Genomic DNA, 16,169 nt, shown 5'->3' with positions numbered 1-16,169 from the left:
AATTCCAAAGGTCCTATTGATAAATATAAAACCAATCTCTATTGACAGTTTGTATTTTGTGAACCTTTCAATTGACGACTGAAATTTAATATGAACAAATACCATTGGAATGAAGGGAAAGTTCTCCTATCATGCACTCCTACCCCTGCCAAGAGATTCACATAGATAGTTTAGATTATATGAGATAATATCTAATTATGATTGGATAACAAACCACGTTAGGGTGTAAGCCTATGTTGGCATACTGCAACGCTGAGCTGCATTTGTTAATTCATTCCCCCTGTTGTATCCCCAGTAAGAATACCCGGACTTCAGATACCTTGAGCAAGCAACAGCAGACCCTGAGAATGCACATCGACATACCCAGGGCTCAGCTTTTGATAGAAGAAAGAGACACGATGGAGACCATTGGTAAGGTGCCATGTTTGTGACTTGACACAACATGGCTGCCACAGCCATGCCCTCTCAGCCCAGTTCTGGGAGGTGGGAAATGTTAGATATGAGAATGTCTTGAATGCTACCTGAGCAAAGAAGTTAGAAGGTAGAGAACTGTTACTGAAGAGAATAATAAGTACCAGCACATGTGGAGGAAAATGAACTTGCATATACCTCAGAGGTCACCCGACATAGGAGTTCCCCAACTCTGATCCACTTTGGGTTTTTCCTGGGGAGGCTATTGGTGCCACTCCACAGAATGAACACCTGTAATCAAATAAGCCAGAAGGGCCACACACCAAAGCTCTGTCTTAGGAACCCAGTCTGTGCTCTCCTCCTCCTCAACTCCAGTAAGGCCTTCTTTAAAGAAAATGTTTAAACTCTACGTAACACCTAACAAACTAATGTCTTGGCACAAGGCCTCTTTTCTCCACCCCCAGCACCCCATAAACATTCTGGAAAGTTTCTTCACAGTGCTTTTGGAGATTCCCCCAGTTTCCTTGTTCCACAATTGCAAAACAGACACCTGGAAAGCTTTTGAGACTTGTTTGCCCAGAACCCAAGTGTCTTAACTTCTTCTGGCCTCTCTCCATTCCAGGTCCACCACGCCACCCTGGCCTGCCTACACAGTTCTATTTACTTCAGAATCAGAGACTTCATATCTCCCTGTAATCATGCTCAGGAGAATAGCTCACATTCGTTGAGAGTTCTCTAAATGTCACATATTTCATGACCACTTTATGTGCATTATTTAACTTAACCCTCCCAACCAATACAGGAAAAAAGTACTGCGAGGTAACTGTGGTGTGGAGAGCTTACATAGCTTGAAGGTTACACGGATGGTTAGGAGCAGAACCTGGGCCAGGCCCCCGCCAGCCACCTCCTTGGTCTCCACTGGCCACCTGCTTCCATATCAACAGGCTACTTCACAGAACCCCTCGCCTTAGAAGTATCACTGAGATTCCTAGTACCCACATAAACTCTTTGAGGCAGGTTGCCAAGGCTGCCAATTTTCAAACTTCACTCTGTGTTAGTTCTGGAAAGTGTTTGCTGGCACTCTGTCCTAGGGCAATCCTTTCCTATGGCTTGGCTAAAACTGCCCAGCTCCTGGCATGTACCCGACATACCTCCTGCCAGGAAGGCAGTGGTAAGTGGCCAGGTTGGCAGGACATCTCCATTGCCCCTTCACCCGGCCTTGCTTTTTTATGTTCTAGTAGAATAGTGGAGGTGTCTTGACCTAATGGCTCATAAATTCTAAGGACTGGGCTGCCCTTGTTGGAGTCGTTTGCTCCGGGTGTACCAGCACTTACAGAAGGTTGGTCAAGCCCAATTTGGCTTTCGACCAACCAACTTTGGTGAAATACGACTACCCTTGTTGTATGAGGGGTCACTGCTCATCCTAAAGCACACAAGAGTTTATGAGCTTACTCACATCAGAACAAGGCACCATGTTTTGTTTCTCATCATCTTTTCTTTGCAGTCGCATTTCTGGAATCTCTCTTATTGAACTCAATAGATTGGACACTAAAACTAAAATTTACTTTGACACATCAGGTTGAAAATCAAAATGTAACTCCTTTGACCTTATAACATGGATATGACATTTGCTAAATGCCCCTCGCTAGACTTGTTAATACTCCCACCTGTGGCTGGGAGAGATGAATTGCCTCCTAAACCAGAGGAAGATCTGCTCATGATTTCTGTACGGAATCGCGACCCTTAGCCAGAGATACATCGCGTTCCCTGCAGGATCATCTGTTACCAAGAGTCATTTACCTCCTGGCGATACCTGACAGTTGGTCGATGGCATTTTCTAATTATTGGGGAAGTAGAAATGTGATGCTTTAAAACGCTCTGGGCTCAGGCTACAAGGATCCGAGGTGAGAGTGCCATTAATTTCTACCCAGAATGAAGTGGTCAGCCTCACACATTGACAAGCACCTGAAATTTCCCATTAAAAGTTTGTAACCTAACCAGGCAGATAATCTGCTTTGCTCCTAGCAGGGCTGCATGTTAGAAACCAAAACAGATCAGGATTATTCAGGAAAAACAAAGGTGGATGTCAGGCCGCTGAGGCCAGGTCCCATTGTAAGAAACCATCCCTGTTGGAAGTCTGCCCTCTTGGAGGGGCCAGTGAAGGCTGAGGGGCCAGCCCCCCAGCTCTTCTCCAGCCACAGCAACCACCTCCGCTGTGTCACACACCGGGATGCCAGCAGACACTTTGGCAGTCTTCTGTCTCCTTCTCTGCCAAGAAATTTTATTCTGAGTTCAAGAGGCTTTCCTCTCCTGCCAGAACTTGAGTAATTGGATTTTATAAGGTTCGTTCTGTTCAGAGCCTTTTTTGGGCACAGAAGTCTAGCTGTGGTGTTTATGACTTTCACATTACTGTTCTGTGTCGAGGCACGCTATAGCGTGATCCCTGCTGACTGATAATTTTCCCTGCTTGAACATTTATGAAAAATCCATAATTCCTAACCAAAGTTTCCCTTGGAGGAAAAAAGCTCTGAAGAAAGAGTGAAAAGTATCACAACCGAGTAATGAAAAATCTTGACACAACCAAATAATGACACACAGCTCAACCAACTGTTCCCTTTCCAAGCACCAAAATGCTCCCAACTCATCTGAACCCAGGCTCCTGCTTCTCGAACCTTCCAGCGCCTACGCCAGTAGGACTGGAAATCTGACAAGTGAGTCAGTCATTTTGAGAAGTCAATTAAGGGGCGCTCTAAAGTAATTAGAGCTCAGAAGAGGTGGGAAGAAAAGGAACATACCTCATACCCTTTAAAACAGAGGAATCCATAAGCTCTGAAAACTGGCCCTTCCCTTTTCTTCTCCGCACCATTCAGCCCCAAACATTCGCTAAGTTCAGTGTGAGAGCTGGCCCCAGTATAGACCACTGCAGTGGGGTTTTTCTAGTACTCAAACAGAGCTGATTTCAAATGCAGCTGACGTCACTGGTGAGGTCCGTGGTGAGCTTTTGACAAACATATAAATCCCAAACGCTATTAAACAGGCAGCTGCAAAACAAGCTGAATGAACAGACCAAACCAGGGGGAGAGGAGCGACCCTTCGCTGTGGTCACTCTCTTTAAATCGTGCTCCAAAGCTAACCCCCAAGGATATCTTCTATTTTTAGCATTCTATACTGGTTCTTGCACAGTGCTTGAATTTTCATTTGTTTTGTTGTTTTAGATGCGGTTCTAGTTATTATTTAGATTATTTTTGTTATTATTTAGGTTATTTTGATGATTATTGTTGTCATCAACAATAACACAATGACTTCAGAGAGAAAAGGCCAGGGAGTTACTTAAAAGGGGAGAAACATGTTTACTTTCTGGGTCCCTGCTGTTCTGTAGACGACCGCTCCACGGTGCTGTTGACGGATGCTGACTTTGGAGAAGCTGCGAAACAGAAGTCGCTCACGGTGACGCACACGGTCCACTACCAGTCAGTGTCGCAGGCCACCGGGCCCTTAGTGGATGTTTCAGACGCGCGGCCAGGAACGAGTGAGTGGTCCAACACCCCCTAAACTGGGTGGGGGTGATCCATTGTGACAACACACTCACTGCTCCATCCCTATCCAATGCAAATGTGGGGTCCTTCAGCCCTATGACTAAGAAACAAAGAGGTATGATAACACCGTTAATGGGGACATTGTGATTTTGTTGTTTGATCTAAGCTATTATTAAAATCATGTCTGTTGGAGCCAATTAACTCTTGGTATTGGTTTACGATGAAAGTGCTAGAAATTTCAAGCCAAGTTTTTTGTTTGTTTGTTTGTTTGTTTTTTAGACAACACAGGAAAAGGAGAAGGTAATTAACATTAGTGTGTATCTACTCTGTGCCAAGACTGGGATAGAAAGATGATGTCATATCTTTTGCAATAACCCTGCAAGGTACTTACTTATACAGTTAAGTATTATGGCCTCTATTTTACAGATGAGGAAACTGAGTCTCAGAGCAGTTAGGTGAACAGCCCAAAGTTGTACACATCATATATAGTAAAACCAAGATTCAGCTGTCGCTCTGTTTGTCCTTGAAGCTTGTGCTTTCGTCCTGAATACACACTGTTCGAGAAAAATAGAATTCTGGCTAATCTGGAGATTATGCTTTGTTTAGTTATTAATATATGCATCTATAATATATGGAAATTAATTACTGCGATGCAATTAAATCCCCTAATGTGTATTTGAAGCTTATTAATTAGATATTCTTGTTCCTTCATAATTGAAATTGTCCCTAAATCTCTTTAAAGGCTGAGAAATTGATGTCCCGATTATTATCTTTTTGGAAGCTTTGATGTTTAGCTCTTAAATCTCTAACCACTCTCTTTGCAAAAATTTATATTCTTAGAGTGTTATAATTAGAAAAATAATGTTAAAAACTATTTTTCATCACTTCTCTCTTATAAGGCTTTTGTGATAATACTCAGAGCTTCATGAAGTGAACTGGTTGATTCCTAAATAGCATTGTAATATTCAGGAAAACAGTTTTAACGGTGACTGAAATTCATTTGAAAACCTGTTTTCAAGAACATGCCAAAGAAGTCTTTTATTTCTCCTGTCTAACCTCACCTTCCTTTGATGACATCAGTACATTCTGAAGACATAAGTGGGATATGAGTGAAAATCAGCTTTGCGAAGGGGTGTGTATGAATGAGAGCCTTGCTTTTAAAAATTGCTCCAGGGTCCTTGAAATGCTCTCCAGCCAGTGGCTTTTCCATCATGATCTGCCTGTTCCTGCTTCTGCCACTTCAGGGCTGCAGTGATGAGTTTCTGAGCCACTTATTGCTGTCAAATCAGGGAAAGATTACACATCCCAGGGGACTTAGATCCATGGGTCTTTGCCTTCAGCAACCCTTGTACCAGTCAGCATGGAAGTTAATGGAGATATCTGCAGAGAAAATAGGACACATGCCCCAGGTAGGCTCCCAATATTTTGTGTGTCAGAATCACACAGGGTGCCTGTTTCAAATACCCAGTACAGGGCTCCAGCCCTGGGATTCTGACCCACCTGGTCTAGGGTAGGGCCCAGCAATCTGCATTATAACGGACATCCTGTGCGATTCTGATGCTGGTGGTCTGGACCCCTCCTCATTGAGAAATACTTCCCCGTTAGACCTGTGTCACCTGTGTCATGCTTTTAGTGCAGCTGTGTAGGACCGCTCCAGCTTGCCATTCTCACAGCACGTCAGTTCTATCTGCCAGGTAAAAAGAACGTGCATTTCCACTTCCCTTTCAATGTTTGATGAGTGGAGAAATGCACAAAGGCGAGTGGTAAATAGTCAAAATGAGAGAGGAGACCATGAACGTAAAACACTGAGAACTTTCCAGATGGGCGGGATCAGCCCCCAAATAATAGGAAGGTTGGTTTCATGGCATTGAAAACATTACCAGGGACGTGAACCTGAGTCACGAGCAGAAACTAGAACCACTGAGAGGTGAGTGGCAGGACGAGGTGCACGGGAGGGGTGTGTCCGTGTCTCCTGGGGCTGTAACATTGTCAGCGGGGGTGGGGGCATAACTCTATAGATGGTCCAGTGCTCGGTGCTGGTGGGGCATGGTGAGTAAGATGCAAAAGGACAGTCATTTTATTTCAGTGGAGGAAGTCAGACATTAAACAAAGACCTAATGTGTTTTCTATTTATCAATGTGGACTAGGAAAAACTAGAACAGAAGGATGTGAGGGTGAGTCAGCAGGGGTGTGGGGACACTGGGAGGGGCCACTTCAGGATGAGTCTTTTGGGAAGATCTCCATGGGGAAGGGTCACAGCCAGGAATGGGGGAAGGAAAGGGAAAACTCCTAAGGAATGCTAGGGACAGAAGTTGTACTGGGATGTAGTGAGCTGCAGGGTAGGTGGTAAGGGGTGAGCCAAAGAATCAGCCAGCCTAGCCTTGGAGGGTGTCCTTGGCCTACGTCACACATCTGCATTTCATTCGGAGTGTATTGGGGTCTCACTTGGGGATCTGATCCCACTGAGATAACTACAGCTTACAGAACGGTACTTTTTCCTTCTGGGATGAACTTCACTAAGTAATGTTTTCAAATGTTAGGCAAATTGACTCAAATTCTTGCATCCGTCTCTAGTTCAAAAAAAAAAGTTATTCATTCAGCATCTGCAGAAACTTCTCTATTAGGAAAAGATATTTGGGATCATTTTTCATCAAATAGTCCCCCAAACCCACATTGTGAGGGAGGGACTAAGAGCATCTCATTTTTAGGAACTAGAAACAGTGGTTGACTGGCCCCTTACAGGATCACCGCAGGAGTCTAAAGCCAGGCACCTTCTGAATCCCGGTTCTCTGGTTGCTCCTTGAACCACAGAGCTTATCTCCTCTGCCCAGGTGTGATACCTGTGTCACCTCACCCCCCTGGAGCAGCTTCTTTTCATTGCAGTCTGGCGTATGTGCCGAAACTCATTTAGTGTCTATTTCGTCAACTACAAAGAACATTATCATTCTATTCTAATTATGTTAAGCCTGTGTTGTCATTGTAGGAAGTCTTTATTTTTAAGGAGGACATTTAAAACCTGCTGTTTGCACACTGGGATGACAGCATCCTGGAAGTTATGTGTCTCAGCATTTTATGAGTTTGCCAAAGACTTGCAGCGAATTCTTATTACGAGGAGGGGAGAAATCGCAACAATTTGCTGTTTATCTCTTTCAACCTATGAAAACACATGTCCGGGCTGTGTCCACAGCCCTGCTTCCCTCCCTGTCTGTCCTGTGTGTTAGGGTCCACTTGAAAGCTGGGACTCGATTCATGTCCCCATCCCCAGCTGCAGATTCTACACCAGGAGGCCTTCGGTAAATACATTTAAATGCTGACCAACTGTCAAGTTCTGAAATCAGAGTAAAAAGGATAGAAAAGAAAGGACGTTTTTTCTCTCTCCTGTTCTCCATTTCCGGAGACATCTAATTGGCTGAGTGTATGTATCTCCTTCCCCAGTTAGAAGTGTCCCTTTTAATTTGTATAAAGTCTCTGCCCAGCCCACTTTGCGGAGACTTACCGATGAGATCATTATCCAGAACTTAAATCAACTTTTTTACTTACAAAATCTGCAAGGGCATGAAGACACGTGAAGTGATAAGTACTAGACTTGACCTGCTTTTTTTGCTTTTTTGTTTGTTTGTTATACTTACCTGGAAGTTATCCATTCATTCATTCATGCAAAGAGGTTTACCCAGCATCCTAATATATGCAGGGCTGAACCTGGAAATGAACAGGACACAGTTCCCATCCTTATGAGAACTGATTAGCTCAGCTCTTTTCTGCATCCCAAGCATACTTGATCATCCAGTTTTCCGATTTTCAATGGGTATTTTGTTCTGTCCAACCCTCTTAAGTTGAGTTTCTAGCCATTCTGCTCAACCTACCAAATCTCTGCCACCATCTTTGCACGAAACAGGACAAGTTCCATCTTTTGTCAAGTGTTTGTTAGGAATCATGGGCTGGGCCCCAAGACTGATTGAGCCCTCCCCATATGCCCGCAGGACTCAGGCTCACTAACCTCCCCTACGTCTCACAAAGGTTCTATAGGTGTGTGATGTTGTCACCCCAGCCTTCGAGGTAAGGGAAATGGGCACAGGCAATGAGTTCACAGACAGTGAACAATGAAACTGGATCAAACTCAAGCAACCCAACTTCGAAGCCCCCACTCTCAACCCTTCCACGTTGCTGCTAAGCAGAGAGGAGGCTCCTTAAAGAACATCTAGAGACCAAATAAGTTTCACATATCTAGTAAAGAAGAAGAGTTTACAACTTGTTGAGACTTTGAAAAAACATATACACTCTATCACCCAGAATGTTACTAGGTGCAGCACTGAAGAAAAACACCTGATTGGATGAGGAGCGCCCAGTATATAATAGGCCCGTGATAGGTGTTTGTTCATTAAGTGATGAGAATGGCCGGGCCCATGAGTTGCAACCTCTCTCTGAGACAACTGGGGAGTTCACCACAAAAAGCTGAGGCCTCAGCACAGCAGGGAATAAAAGGGATAAACGCCATGATCATAGTGCACATGACATGTTTTATAACCCCATTATCCACAAAATCCTCTGTTATCCCAAATTCAGGATCATTAAAATAATTTGATTCAATGGGCAGAAGCTTAATTCAGGTTCAGACCCGATGTTGAAAGGCCAAAAATTATTTTTATCACTTACCCTCTAATTCTGTTTAGCTGTTTGGCTTGCGTGATGCCTCCTCACTACGTTCTATTTATATTAGAATGGTGAGGAGCCAAATAAAATACTTTCCGTGCAGGGGCAGTAAATTCGAACATTTATTTTGTTAGATTAGCTAGTAAGGTATACAAAGAAGGCTACTGTGTGGAATCCAAGTAAAATTTTTATCTTAGCTGCTATCTCAAGAGCTGGCATACAGAAGAGTTCAGTTCAAGTACAAAACAGCTCCAAAAACCTGATTAGTAGAAAAATGTGTCAACTACCCCAGTATGCTACATACCGAGACAATTTTGTCCAGAGCAGAATGGAAATGCAGGCTGTAGATTAAGGAAAGTAATAGCATGACCTATATTTACGACATTATCAGGCCACTGGTAAGACTGTCCTCATCTAGAATAAGAGGAATAATGAACCATATGAACTTGCAAAGAGTTCTAGCTTTGAATAGAGTCTGACATATGCATCTTGACCGTGGACCTTTCCACATAGGGTGATCTCAGTGAGAAAAGGGGCTGTGGGAGTGAAGGCCTCTGCGGCACCATTGGTGGGAAGGCCTGACAGGAGGAAACACAGGTGAGGGTTTAGGGGATTTGTGTCCTTGAAATGGGACTATCAAGCTGACCCCCTCTCCCACAAGCGTTCATACCAGGAATAAACCTGATTTACAGCTGTAGTTGCAAGAAACTTCAAGAAGAATAAAAATCAGAACCCTCAAAATTTATGTAAGGGACTGGGTAATTTTCTGGAAAAGATTCATTAGCATTTAAATAACAAGCCCCACTTATTTAAGCTCCACTTACCAAGTCGATAGTGCCTGGAAGATGTTTAGCCTCCTACCCTTGAGAATGTTTTTCTATCTCTCTCAGAACCTCTCTCCTAGCATTTCAGTGGAGAAACACAATTATCATTCATACCTTGCTGTCCAGAGAGCTTGGCACTTTAGCATAACTCATTTACATTCTAATCAAGGGGGAAAAAATAAAATCTTCCGATAAAGTCTTCTGTGTGATTTTGCCAGTAAGGGATGAAATGTGTCTTAAAATCAATGCCCCAGAGAACATGCACCAAGATGGAGCATTTTGATGACCCAGGAAATCTTAAAATATATCGATTTGGCTGCCATCTTAATACTTCTTTCCTGCCGTGTAGAATGATGGATTAGGTTCAAAGTCCAATAACTATAAACTTGCAAAGAGGAAAAGCCTTCATTTGAAAAGAAAGTCACTTCACCACTTTCAAGTCTCTGCTTCCCGTGACCCAACAGGGAATTATAAACAAGCCAGTGTCATGCGAACACCATATTAAAACATTCAGATGTCCAGGGTGAGGACATGTGTGGTCAAGGAATAGGCAATCTCTGAACCAAGAAGGAAAGTCTTGGGCTCCATTTTCATCACTTGATAGCTGAGCTGTGTCATTTCTCCTCGCTAAGATCTGTGGCCTCATCCATAAAGTGACCTTGGACTGTTTGGGTTCATCCGGGGACCTATATGTGCCAGGGGTTAGAGTAGACTCTGCAGATGGACCCAAGCATGAACACCCAGCCCCTGTCTTGGAGAGACTTCAGGCTCTAAAACACATAAATAAGTCAGGGTAATAATGCCGCAGGTTGGCCCTCTCGGGTTTGTGCCTTTGAAACTGCTCCGTTTGTATGAACAGTAAATATAGTCTGCTGTGTTCAGAAGTGGCCAGACCATTTTGAAAGATAACTGCATAAAATTCCTCTTTGAGAAGCAGAGAATTCAAATGTGAAAAAGGCCCATCTAGGATCTTATGTTGCCTTTAGGCTGGAACCCCAGGAAAAAACCTTTGCAAGTAACTGAGTCTCTCCACTTTTCCAGAGAATTCCAGAAGAGGGAATGCTATAGTCCACTCTGGTGTCCAACGGTCTGTGCTCTTAGAACATCTTTTTTCTTAGCTCACCAAAGAGTCAAGCTAAGAACTCGGTTCACCTCACTGACTTGCTACCTTTGGTTCTGGATTTAGAGAAAGTGGAACCCATCCGGTACCATCCCATGTATGCATAAACTTCTGTGCTTTGGAAGGCAGTAGACATGTGAAATCCAGATTATCATTAACTATTTATTCTCCAGATTGAATAATCCAAGTCTTCGTCAAAGTTCAAACAATTCCACTGAAGAGATAAGCTACCACCCGCGAAGAGCTAAGAGAGTGCTAGGACAAAACGGTATTGTCGCTCAGCTCTGGGAACTTGCACTTTAGTTCATGAGTAAAACAGTGGTACTCAAGGCAGTGAGTCAATACGAGGAAACAATGCCATGGGGGACAGCTGTATTCGCTCCCTAGGCCTGCTGCAACAACAGGCCACCAACGGGGTGGCTCAGAACGGAATGGTGTTGTGTCACAGTTCTGGAGGCCAGAATCAAGGTGTCAGCAGGGTCACACTCCCGCTGCAACCTGTAGGGGAGGTGCCTTCCTGCCTTTTCCTAGTTTCTCCTGGTTGCTGACAATCTTTGACATTCCTTGGCTTATAGCTACAGTACTCCAGACTCTGTCTTCATCGTCCTATGGCCTCCTTTCTGCCTGTGCTGTTTCCTCTTCTTATCAGGATACCAGTCATGTTGGATCAGGGCCCACCCTACGCCAGTGTGACCTCATCTTAACTAGTGACATCTGCAGTGACCCTATTCCCAAATAAAGTCTCATTCTGAAGTCATGGGGGTTAAAATGTGGACATATCTTTTGTGGGGGACACAATTCAACCCATATCAACACCTCAATGTAAAAGAACTGTGGGAAGGAAACCATGTCAGGGCATATTTGGCTGAGCTCCAGAGTACTCCAGAAAATGTAAATCTCAGACAGTTGAAGTGATGTGCGTTGGGTCATGAAACTATTAAGAGCCAAGAACAAGGCTCAAATTCATGACTCCTGAGCCCAGTTCGAATGTCCTTTCCCTTACGGGTTTTACTGAGATGCTTAAGTATCACATGACCACCTCAGGCCGTGAGAGAGGAAGCAAGTGTTCTGAACAGGGATCGTCAGGGAAGGCTCCCTGGAGGCCTGCACCCTGCAGGATGGGTCGTAGGGCGGGTCAGAAGCACTGTACTCCACCCCTTGACCACAACTGACCACCCTTCTCTAGAGACCAAGACAGACTTTATTCTTGGCTCCTCACAGATCCTACCACCAGGAGGAACGCAAAGGCTGGGCCCACAGCAAGAAACCGGTACGCCAGCCAGTGGACCCTCAACAGGCCGCACCCCACCATTTCAGCACACACGCTTACCACAGACTGGAGGCTGCCGACGCCCAGGGCAGTGGGATCAATGGACAAGGAGAGCGACAGTTACAGCGTCAGCCCCTCACAGGACACAGGTACGGCCCCCATGCCGCCTCCCCAACCCCGGGCACGAGCCTGGCCCACACCATGGGCTTACTCTCTTTCAAGGTCATTTTTAAACTGTTCAGCCATTTATCTAACAGCTACCAATCCACCTGCGCACTGACGATATCAGGGCCCAGTGAATTCTGCAAGATAGAACCAAAGGGCATTTGTTTAGCATGTGTCCTCTATCCCACATGCATGCTGCTCTTTCCTTCTCATTCCCACTCCCCTGACAGAAATACAGACATTTTTCAATTTTCACCCACACGACAGCAATGATTTCTGGTGATGCCCTGAGGGCTTCTGACCCCCTACCATCTCCAGGATTAAGACGCTGCACTTGAAGTTATGTGACAAGGTCGGAGCACCCTCTATAGGGAACATAGGCTGATCCGTTTGACAATTAAGCAGGGGTTGATTAGAAGGTAAGTCATCTAGTCTACGCCACCAGCCACCAAGGTTTCGCTCCTGAGAGAAGCCAGGGCCTAAGAATAGCTCTGGGTTGCCTACCTCCCCTCAACCTGAAATTTTGAAAAGAAATTATATCTAAACCTAATAGCTGTAGGGAATTTTAATACTCGTGTTCTTTTGTTCTGGATGATATACTTCAAAAATAGTGTTCCAAAGGTGGAGTGTCAGCAGGTACTTTTATTTTTACGGCTATTATTTCTCTTAGAAGAGTTTCAGAGTTCCACGGAGGTGACTCAAAACTTTGAAACTAGTGGGCTTGAAATGCAAAGATTCTCCCAACCAAGATGCACTCCCTTTCTGCCTTTCTAGTCCCCGTAAAGGGTGGCAGACCCAAAGAACGAGTCTCAGGGATCAGAGGCCATTCTGCAGAGTGGCCAATTTTCATGCAAACTCACAGCTCCATTTGGAATGCTCATCACGTCTTCTTTGCTGACCTGAGGCTGGAGGAGCTAAACTTCGGAGCTGAAGTCATTCACTGCCAATTCAAAAGTCTCTATGGCATACATCAATATGCAAGTCACAGGAGGGAGGGGAGCACTGCAGGTCATTTACACCGCCTTCCCAATTGTTTGAATGAAAGCCGAATTTTTTAAGGAGAGGGTACAGTACTGGTTTATGGAAATGTCCCAGGCTGGAGGCATCTGACCACAGCAGTGATGAGGTGGAAAGAAAGTTCCCTGAGCCCACTTGGCTAAGGCTTAGGAAGCCAGCCTCAAGGTGACAAAAGCAGCCCTTAGACAAAGACCAGGACTCCTGCTGGGTTGTCCAGTGACCTGGCAGAAATAGCCACAAGCCAAAGAGGATCATCAGTCTGTGCAAACTGAAAGTGATGGTTCGCCCGTTTTGTTTTCTCTGTTTCATGGCACAGATCGAGCGCGAAGCAGCATGGTCTCCACAGAAAGTGCCTCCTCCACTTATGAAGAACTGGCCAGGGCCTACGAACACGCCAAGATGGAAGAACAACTGAGACACGCCAAGTTTACCATCACCGAGTGCTTCATCTCAGACACATCATCTGAACAGTTGACGGCAGGGACAAATGAGTACACAGACAGTCTGACCTCCAGCACCCCTTCAGAATCGGGGATCTGCAGGTTCACTGCATCTCCCCCCAAACCTCAGGATGGAGGACGAGTGATGAACATGGCGGTTCCAAAGGCACATCGGCCAGGTAAGCAAAGCACCGCGCGCACCACCTCTTAGGGAAGCTCGTCCTCCCGATTCATGCTTGTCTGCCCTGAGAGCCCTTTTTGGTGTTTAGACGAGGCATTCCATTTACTGACAGTGGCATAGTGAACCACCCCAAGCTACTGGCTTACAACAACCATCACCTATTTTGTATATGAATCTGAACTCTGGTCAGGGTTTCATGGGGACAGCTCATCTCTGTTCCAACAGTGTCAGACAGGGAGACGAAATTAGGGCTGCAGTAGCCACTTGCAAAGTGGCTCCCCCCTCTGGAGAGTTGGTGCTGGCCATGCCCCCCACAGGTGGCTTGGGCTTCCCCATAACCTGGTGACTCTGTTCTAAGAGCCAGTATCCCAAGAGAGTGCAAATAGCTCATGTCTTAAGGCTGAGCCTGGAAACTGACACATCACTTCTGCCATATTCTATAAGGAGTAACAACAATACGGGGGCTGTGTTTTACAACTGCTGCTCTGAGGGCTTCAAAGGAGAGGGGTCTTACAGTGCCCCAGCGTTTGGGCCTTGGTTTTACTGAGTTACCCAATGTGACAGTGACGGGCTAATGTCACATCCACTGTAGTTGGGTGTTTGCCTTTGGTCAGAGAGGTCTGGGTGTGCAGATGGAGCTGCAAACTAAGGCCTGTCTGGCCGATCATGTAAATGAATGAATGGAGCAGGGCGAAGGGAGTGATGGAGGCCCGGACATTTCATGAGCTCAGTGACAATCTAAAGAAAAATGACTTCAGCAAGCTCCCGCCGACTGATCCCAAGTGGAAGCGGGGCCTAGTATGCGTGAGTTTCCCAAGAGAAGCCAGAGATCTTGGTTTCATGTGATACTCATTTCTTAAGTGTCGGCGGAGATATTTGCATTGCACAGGGCAAATAAAAAACATCTTTAGACTGAAGCCAAACTATGGCAGCCAGCTGTAGTCATTCTCTGAAGAATCACTTTTTTTAAAACTCTGCAATAGTTACCGATAGAGGTTCCTTCACGGACTGGCCTATCTCTTCTCATTGAATCCAGTTTTATTTCTCTTTTTTCTATTTCCTGAACCACTATACTGCTTGTATTTCAAAAATTTATCTTCACTTTTAAATTGCTGTGATTCCCTTGGGTTTTATGGCATAAGGCCCAGCTGAAATGAGCCTTATAAATGCATAAAAATATATAAAATAGGAATTGTCTATCCAGCAACTAATCTTCCGAACAGAGTCAAGATCCATGCCAATGAACAATAAAGAATGATGGCTTCATTTATCTTCATGCTGGCTCCCTCCTCAGAGAGACGGTGAGCTGTTATTTGTGGGTATTTTTATTTCAGGTATTTTTGTTGTTGTTGGAATTTGTATGCAAGTCAAATGCAGAAAAACATAGGACAAATGTCATGACTTTCTGTGCCTGTCCAGTCTGAGGGTGAGAAAGAGAGGTGGGGAGAAAATGGGCCTATGGGCATGTTCTCAGCCTTGCTGGGCTTCAGTTGCTGCATCTGTAAAATGGGCATAGCAGTGCTACCCAGCGAAGGCTCACTGGCCAATGTGCATAGACGTCACTACTATGACACTGGCTCTTGAGAAAAGAAAAAAGCTTTTATTAGGAGATCAGTGGGCAAGGAGACAGGAGGCAAGGCTCAACTCTGTCTCCCAGATTCAGGGTTTGGGGCAAGATTTAAAGGGTTTCAATACCAGACCTTCCTGGACAGCTGAACCTTTGTGTTGAAAAGGTTTCAGTGTTCGGGTTCCACTCATGTCCTGGGCCTGTGGTTCCGTGTGGGTGGGGGAGCAGTTAAGGGTTCACAAGTGTTCCTCATGAGTGCTGTACCTGAGGTTTAAACTTTGGTTCCGGGTCCTGTTAGAAACAGGACAGGAGCAATTTGAGCTGGTTCTGCTGTTACAACATTGGTGCCTACCATATGCAGTTTGTGTAAGTAAGTAGCACATACAGGTAACGTAGTTGATCTGTCGTTTGTGTTGTTGCCTTTTTGACAGTGTGGTTAGAATTCCCAGTGATGGCAGGGTGGTCGCCAGATGTGTTCCTGGATCCCCTCATCCTTCCTTCTTTGGTTTATTTTCCTTTAGTGGCCCTGGGCACCCGGGAAGGCGTCACCTCATGTGTGTGTGTCACCCAGCTAAGTACTTGATGCTCCCATCTAAGATCCCATTTTCCCCTCACAGAATGAGCTCCTGGGTTGTGTGACTGTTCTATTTGCGCAGGCCTTAAATTAGCAAAGGCTTGAGTTTCTTTCTGATGACTTGTTCATATTGTTTATTGAAAAAAAGAATGAACGTTTTGTAGGACATTGTTGGCTGGCTCCATCAGAGCAATGGAAAGATCACAACTAACTAAGTTCCTTTCATCTTGATATGCTATTCACACTGTAATGACTTTGTAACTTTAGGTATGAGTAGTTATTTTGAAATGCGAGTCTGAATGGCCACAGATTTTGTTTTGTCCCCTCTAGATGACTATATTGTTAGTGCACATTTGATACGCTTTTTAGAGAAAATATTTCATCTTTCTGGAAGCCTTTCTATTGCTCCTTTAT

The 16,169-nt window shown here is 44.9% G+C and overlaps 1 protein-coding gene across 2 annotated transcripts in view; it reads left to right on the top strand.

Moving 5' to 3' along the window:
- DSCAM (DS cell adhesion molecule) overlaps positions 1-16,169 on the top strand; it is a 656,085-nt gene that overhangs the window by 622,987 nt on the left and 16,929 nt on the right. The window contains exons 29-33 of one of the 2 annotated variants that reach the window (XM_081078403.1): positions 296-411; positions 3,791-3,940; positions 4,227-4,247; positions 11,763-11,960; positions 13,310-13,612. In XM_081078403.1, the coding sequence (XP_080934529.1) occupies positions 296-411; positions 3,791-3,940; positions 4,227-4,247; positions 11,763-11,960; positions 13,310-13,612 (788 nt within the window). The remainder of the gene's footprint in view (positions 1-295; positions 412-3,790; positions 3,941-4,226; positions 4,248-11,762; positions 11,961-13,309; positions 13,613-16,169) is intronic. The other variant, XM_081078404.1, reaches the window with a different exon arrangement.

The sequence above is a fragment of the Rhinolophus hipposideros genome (assembly GCF_964194185.1).
Source record: "Rhinolophus hipposideros genome assembly, chromosome: 2".
Taxonomy (NCBI): domain Eukaryota; kingdom Metazoa; phylum Chordata; class Mammalia; order Chiroptera; family Rhinolophidae; genus Rhinolophus; species Rhinolophus hipposideros.
Note: the sequence above shows the minus strand (reverse complement) of the source record. Positions and strands in the feature narration are given on the sequence as shown.